This window comes from Sphaerodactylus townsendi, linkage group LG07, assembly GCF_021028975.2.
Source record: "Sphaerodactylus townsendi isolate TG3544 linkage group LG07, MPM_Stown_v2.3, whole genome shotgun sequence".
Taxonomy (NCBI): Eukaryota; Metazoa; Chordata; class Lepidosauria; order Squamata; family Sphaerodactylidae; genus Sphaerodactylus; species Sphaerodactylus townsendi.
The window spans coordinates 13702816-13710579 of NC_059431.1; the positions used below are offsets into that span (position 1 = coordinate 13702816).

A 7764-nucleotide genomic window follows, 5' to 3' on the forward strand; every position below is an offset into this window, starting at 1 on the left:
TAAATATGGTGTGTCTTTTGAAGCATGCCAGAATCTGAAAACGTTGCCTGTGTTAAAAGGGTTTTTTTAGGTTGTGCTTTAGGCTGATTCCGCATGGGCCAAAAACAGCAGTGTGAAAACGGTGTGAAAATGGTGTAAAAGGGTTTAAAACAGTGGCTGATTCCGCATGGGCCAAAAATAGCGGTGTGAAAACGGTGTGAAAACAGTATAAACCCTTTTACACTGTTTTAAACCCTTTTACACCATTTTCACACCGTTTTCATACTGCTGTTTTTGGCCCCTGCGGAATCAGCCAGTGAAAAAGGGTTTATACTGTTTTCACACCATTTTCACACCGCTTTTTTTGGCCCATGCGGAATCAGCCTTAGACTGCTTTGCTCTCACGCAAAACACAATCCTTTATATAGGGAAAATGGTTATGAAAATTTGTAACTCTGTGAGTCCCACGGCTGCCCTCAAAAAGCTTAGACCGAAATGTCTGCCAGAATAGGTTTTCGTGGTTAAAAAACATCTGTCTCGACAACCCACGGTTGAAAAACTTGAAACCTTCTTGTAAAGAAATGTGCATGGGGTGTCTATGGAAAAATAAAACTCTGTATATGTATAATCCGCATTTGCATCTTTCAAGATAATCATGTAAAAATAAATCTGAATATGTGGTATTAGATACTTACCTGGCAGGGGAGGCACCTTGACATGTGGTATTAATAAAACACAATACGTTTACCCTTGTTGAAAAATATCTGTCGCAGCCACCCATGATTGAAAGCCTTCTTGAAACCTTTTTATAGAGAATTTAAAAAAGAATTTTTATAAAGAATTGTACAATTGTGTCTAAGGAAAATAAAACTCTGTGTATGTAAAACTCTGTGTATGTAGGAGCAGCAGTGGCGTAGGAGGTTAAGAGCTCGTGTGTCTAATCTGGAGGAGTCGGGTTTGATTCCCAGCTCTGCCGCCTGAGCTGTGGAGGCTTATCTGGGGAATTCAGATTAGCCTGTGCACTCCCACACACGCCGGCTGGGTGACCTTGGGCTAGTCACAGCTTCTCGGAGCTCTCTCAGCCCCACCTACCTCACAGGGTGTTTGTTGTGAGGGGGGAAGGGCAAGGAGATTGTAAGCCCCTTTGCGTCTCCTGCAGGAGAGAAAGGGGGGATATAAATCCAAACTCTTCTTCTTCTTCTTCTTCTTCTTCTTCTTCTTCTTCTTCTTCTTCTTCTTCTTCTTCTTCTTCTTCTTCTAAAATCAACCTTTGCATCTTTCAAGATAATGATATAAAAGAAATGTGCATATGTGGAATTAATAAAATACATTTGAATATGTGGTATTAATAAAACACATCATTTAAAGTATTCTAAAGGGTTGGCTCTTGTGAAAGTGTTGTTTTTTTTGGATTGGAGGTTTCAAAGGGCTTCCAAATTTTTCTAAAAATAAACCTGGCCTAACAAACACAGGGTTTTCCTGCATGGCCCTTATCAGTCATGCCAGAGCAAGGCCTGCGATTTCAGATAACCATCATACCAGAACTTCCACAGATCGCATGACACGTCACAGGGTGAGGGGCTAGAGAGAAAGAGCAACATTCCCCCAAAAGTTGCTAACTTCTTAAGCAAGAGGAGCTCACTGTGAACAGCGCTCGAGACCACCATTAAAAAAATGGAACTGAAAGATGTTGAGATCCAGGACGGTGGCAGTAAGTTGCTTTTATGTGTCTCTCACTACCTTTTCTTTTTTTAAAAAAAGCACTGTGTATAGGGAGGTGGGTTGTTAATTAATGTCTTTAATTTTCCTTATAAGTTACAGAGGATGATGAGCAGTCTGCCATCCATAAGTATCTTCACGATGCAAACCAGAACTTCTATCAGATGGGTAATCTCATTGACGGGGGGGGGGGGGGGTCTGCAATTCAGCTGCCCTTAGGACCAGATGGGTTTGCTGCTGTTGTGTTTTTTAAAAAAAAATGCTGCATGAATTTGCTGAGAATATACAACTGCTCTAATAAAATAGACTCTGTTCGAACTATTAACGGAACCCCAACAGAGATGGATTATTACAAGGGCCAGATGCAATACTTTTCCATCGGCCGTTACAAAGGGTCGCTACCTATCTATCCCTTTCCAGGATCGGGTCTGTCCACACTGTAAAAACCAAGTGGAGACTCTTGCTCACATTATACTTGACTGTCCGAGATATGTGGGTATTAGGAATTTCTCTCCTGAGCGGGTCTTAGACAAATCTGAAAGAGACTCTGGCAACTCTGTTGTGGAGCTTTTGTTAAATAACACAGAGGCCGTGCTCTTGGAAAATGTAGCAAAATTTCTTTTTCAAGTGACAGAATTTTCTAAGTAACGTCCAATGCTAGATACAGTTTATCTGTCTATGTTTTGAATGTACTTTTGATTTATACTTTAGAAATGTCTGTAATGCTCTGGAGCCTATTTTAATATGCCTAATAAAGGTTGTTGTATTGTATTGTATTGTATTGTATTGTATTGTATTGTATTGTATTGACTCTGTTCCACAAAAGCTTATGCCAGAATAAATCTGTTAGGCTTTAAGGTGTATAGGCTCTTCTTCTAAAATTAATAAAAGCACACATTTCTGTGGCACTTAAAAATGTTTAATGTGCTTCGTTAGAATACCTTTCATCTGAGGTTTAAAATGATTCTCCCAGGACACGGTCTGCATGCTTTGCTTTGGAAAAGAAGTGGGAAACCCCCCCCCCCCCGCCCCTTTTATTATAAGCCTCTACAAATTCTGGTGTCCCATGAAATCATGATTGACGGTCACAAGTGAAACTCCCCTCCCTTCTGATAGAGAGGATTGAGTGAGAGATGCCGGGCAGAGCTGGTGAAAATAAACCTTTGCAGCCCCGGAAATGGTCTCTTTCCTCTCCATTCCAATGAAGTCAGTTAAGTCTTTTCTCACTAGAGGGAGAACATGATTTATCAGGGTATTGTGCTACAGGTTAAATCATTTCTCTATGTAATGGGTCTGTATTTGTAGAACCAGGGGTGTTTGCTGTTTTCAAAAATGTTGCTGTAGACGTTTGTAAGAGTTTTATTTAAAACCTATTTGAAAACTAATTGAGAGGTTACAGCGCCATCTACCGGTCTAGGATAGCACCAGTCATTTAAGAGATTTCTTTAAAACCTATTTGAAAATTAATTGAGAGGTTACAGCGCCATCTACCGGTCTAGGATAGCACCAATCATTTAAGAGATTTCTTTAAAAACTATTTAAGAACATAAGAACAAGCCAGCTGGATCAGACCAGAGTCCATCTAGTCCAGCTCTCTGCTACTCGCAGTGGCCCACCAGGTGCCTTTGGGAGCTCACATGCAGGATGTGAAAGCAATGGCCATAATTAGATAAGCTGTGCGGCTGTTGCTCTTGAGCACCTGGACTGTTAAGGCATTTGCAATCTCACATCAAGGAGGATCAAGATTGGTAGCCATAGATCGACTCCTCCTCCATAAATCTGTCCAAGCCCTTTTTAAAGCTATCCAGGTTAGTGGCCATCACCACCTCCTGTGGCAGCATATTCCGAACACCAATCACATGTTGCGTGAAGAAGTGTTTCCTTTTATTAGTCCTAATTCTTCCCCCCAGCATTTTCAATGGATGCCCCCTGGTTCTAGTATTGTGAGAAAGAGAGAAAAGTTTCTCTCTGTCAACATTTTCTACCCCATGCATAATTTTATAGACTTCAATCATTGACAGGCAATAGTGCCATCTGCTGGTCCAGGATAGCATTAACCATTTAATAACGATGTGCTACATTAGGCTAACATGGTTGTATTTTTAAATTAATAGAAATGATCATCAATAACACCGTCCCCCCACCTCAGGGGCAAGATGCAGAACCATCTACTAGTGCAGCTAGTAAGTTTCAACAACTAGTTCTGGAATGTGTCGCATGCTGCGCGGGTTTGAAAGAGAAGCGGCATGCTGTTGGTTCTGGAGTGTTGCTATGTTTGTTTACTCAGTTTGTATAGTGTGGTGGCGAACCTTTGGCACTCCAGATGTTATGGACTACAATTCCCGTCAGACCCTGCCAGCATGGCCAATTGGGCATGCTGGCAGGGGCTGATGGGAATTGTAGTCCATAACATCTGGAGTGCCAAAGGTTTGCCACCATGGGTTTAAGAGCTGTGTGTGCTTTCAGAATTTTTAAAAAAGTAATATCTAACATGTATTTTGATAGTGATGGCCACATCAGGGACTCACGAGCAAGACAACGGTCTGTCTGTCCCTTCTGCATCTGTTCAAAATCAACGAATGGATGTTACTGGTAATTATTCTACGATGTGTTCAATACCGTTTACATGGCTAGGAGGATGTGTTTTTTAAGATTCCTGGAGATTCCAGGAGAAATGAATTTCACATCATTTTGTGTACAGTAATAATTGTTTTGCGTGCTTAATTTCTCTCTGCAACAGTAAGCTTAAGTTCCACGCTTCATAATACCACACACTAGTGTTATAATTAGATAAGCTGTACGAGAAATGTATACACTGTATGAGAGTTTATAGGTGTGTTCAATACCGTTTTTATGGCTACTGGGTGTGTTTTTTGAGATTCCTGGAGAAATTAATTTCACATCATTTTGTGTACAGTAATTGTTTTGCGTGCTTAATTTCTCTCTGTAGCAACAACAGGGGTCTGTGTTTATTCTGTTTTCAGCTGCTGAGACCGTTAGTAAAAAACCCGACAAGCTCAAACGACCAAAGCCCAAACCGCAAACTGATGGTGGTGCCCGTGGTGGTGCGAGAGCCAAGAAGGCACGCTTGCAGACCCCCGATGCGGGGGTTTTCGACGTGATGTACCTTGCGGCCTGCAAAGTGATGTATCCCATCGCGACAGAGAAACATGAGGTGGAATTGCGTATTCAAAAAGAACAGGCAAAGCTTGCCGCGATTAATCGTCAAATTGTTAAATCAATGAAAAATATTGTGGAGATTTGTAAACAGGTTCATGCTTACTCAGATAGTATAGCTAATGTCATACAGGTTAGGGAGAGTTTACCATCGGGGTTTAAAGGGAATGGGGGCGGGTGGCCTGAATGCGATGTTGCTGCTGAAGAAGAAGAAGAAGAGGAGGAGGAGGGTTCCAAAGGGGAGGGGGACCCTGAATGCGATATTGCTGCTGAAGAAGAAGAGGCGGAGGAGGAGGGTTCCAAAGGGGAGGGGGACCCAACTGCGACGTGGTTGAAGAAGGGCAATGACTGTATCTTTCATTATCTCTCGATTTGACAGCTTTTGGCTCAGGCGAACATCCGGGAGGCGGGACTTCCGGTTTAGGCTGTGTGCGCGTGGGACTCCGAATAAAACGTTAATAAAATGATATAAAATGTTTACAAATGGTCGTTTGGCTGATTTTATTTTGGATGCCCATGTCACTGAAATTGTTTATTGGTTTGTGTTGCGCGCGTGTGTGTGTGTGCATGCGCGTGCGCGTTTAACGAGAGGCTGTCATTTGTAGGCAGGGTGCTGGGTACTCTCTGTCAGGGCTGAGCCTGCCAGTGCCAAATGGCAGGTAGGGCAGGGGGAGGCGGTGTACCATCCTCTGATGTGGGGCGAAAGCCCGGCATCTTCCCCTCATCGCCCCAGGGTATCCCATGTTGGGAGATCCACACCTGGCGCGTGTGTATCCCTTGAAAAGTAGCAGTGTGCACAGAGGCTAAACACAGGGAAGCTTACCTGAGCACAAACGCGTGGTTGAGCTTGCTAGAGAGAACTTCAGACACAAAAGAAAGTCAGAGTCATTTGTAGTTTCTAATCTAATGAAAAGAGTATTTATTAGTGAACTCCATTCTGGATCGAAAGGTGGAGAGATAGGTTCACTATCTAATCTAATCTAGCTGGATGGAGGCGGATGCGTAGGAGACACATCCTCTTTCTAGGCATGGTGAAGGTAAGATGGAGAGGTTCCAGAAGAAGGCGGAAGCAAGGGAGGAAGTCCCTAAGAGTATCAGTCTACATCAAAGGGATAGACTCAACATGATAGAGTAAAGGTGACAAATTCCTCTCTAGCCACTAGCTCGCTAGTAAAAAAACCCTCTGTAGGATGAGGCAGGAAACAGCGTAAAGTCCCTTTCTTCCAACATCCCGGACACAGATCTTATCAAAGGAAGGTGTGAACTGTTTTGGCGTTTGGCTTGGTGGGAGGGGGCAATGGGATATAGGTAAGGGTTTTGCGGGGCAACCGCCAGATTCTTCTTTTACGATGTTACCTACTCTCCGAATTAAAGACTTCAGAACAAATCTACAGTTTCCGTGATTTCCAGATCTGAGGTTTAACACTCTCTAGCATGGATCAGAGAGCCAAACGCTACTTTCCTATGTTGCGAAGAGATGCCATCCCCAAGCCTCTAACGGTGTTGTAAAGTAACAGTGAATGTAGTGCTTGAGAGGGGATTCTCCTGCGGCTGTGTTTTAAACCTCCCCAGTTTTTAAGAGGTTTTAGGAAGCAGAGAGCACTCACCCTCCGGAGATCACACAGTGCATAAGCAAACCCCCACCCTTCTAAAACGCCCCCCTTTAAATCCCCACACAGCCCTGTGAGCACAGCTTTCCCAGTTACCACGTGGTATCCCCTTGCCCTGCCTCGGTCCCATGCTCCTTTATGCACAATGCAAAACAACCCTCTGCTGGAGCCCTGATTGAGACTACCAGGGCTACCGTAACCCTCCTAAAAGGGCGCATTCAGGAGAGAGCTCAGCTGACCAAACACTAACAAACACTAATAAGGACGCAGCTGAAAAACGGGCTTTCTTGCAAGAAAGGGGAGCAAGAAAGTGGGGTGGAATGGAACAAACAAAAATAAAGAGGATACACACACACACATATAGTGTTGTCAAGGGGTGCATGAATGGGGAAAAAGGCTGTGCTGTGCATCACTATTTTATGGGAAATATGTGTATGTGTGTATGTATGTATATATATGTGTGTGTGTATGTACATATATATGTATATATATGTATCTGTGTATGTGTGTGTATGTATATATATGTATGTGTGTATATATATGTATGTGTATATATATATATGTATGTATGTGTGTATATACATATGTGTGTGTGTGTGTGTGTGTATATATATGTATGTATGTGTGTATATATGTGTGTGTGTGTGTGTGTATGTGTGTATATATATATATGTGTGTGTGTGTGATTATATATATAAACGACACTACATTAAACACAACGGCCTCCCGTTTTCGTTAAAACAGGTTTTATCTACCCTTCCTTTCCTTCCTTCCTTCCTTGAATCCGGCAGGCATTTCCCGGGTCCGCCCATCCCAGCGAGGGCGCATGCGCCGCCAGGCAGGTCGCGTGGGAACTTGACGGGACGCTTTTTAAAAAAAGCTTGCCGGTGTAGTGACGTCATCCCGACGCGGCCCCGCCCACACGCCGCCCGGTTACCACGGCGACGGGCAGCGCGTCCCGGAAGAGACATCTGCAGCAGCTGGAGGAAAGAGGGCGTGAAGATGCTGAGCGAGGGGAGCCGCCCGATGAGGCGGGAGGTGACGGGGCCGAAGCCGCAGTCCATAGCCATAGTGAGTGCGGGGGGCAGGAAAGAACCTCGGGGGGGAGGGGGCATAGACGTCACCCTCCGCTTGGCTGGTCCTCAAAAAGTTTTGCATCCAGGCAGTGTGGCATAGTAGTTACAGCGCTGGACTAGGAAGTCCCAGGTTCAGATCCCCACTCTGCCTTGGAAGCTTGCTGGGTGACCGTGGGCCGGTCACACCCTCTCAGCCTGACCTA

General features: G+C 44.1%; 1 protein-coding gene across 1 annotated transcript; it reads left to right on the forward strand.

Annotated features, from left to right (window-relative positions):
• Positions 1-1543: 1543 nt before the first annotated feature.
• Positions 1544-7485, forward strand: LOC125436945. The gene is made up of 5 exons (XM_048504329.1): positions 1544-1690; positions 3813-3881; positions 4204-4290; positions 4683-5158; positions 7366-7485. The coding sequence occupies exons 1-5, from the start codon at positions 1654-1656 to the stop codon at positions 7483-7485; spliced, it is 789 nt and encodes a 262-aa protein (XP_048360286.1). The 5' UTR covers positions 1544-1653.
• The last annotated feature ends 279 nt before the right edge of the window (positions 7486-7764 follow it).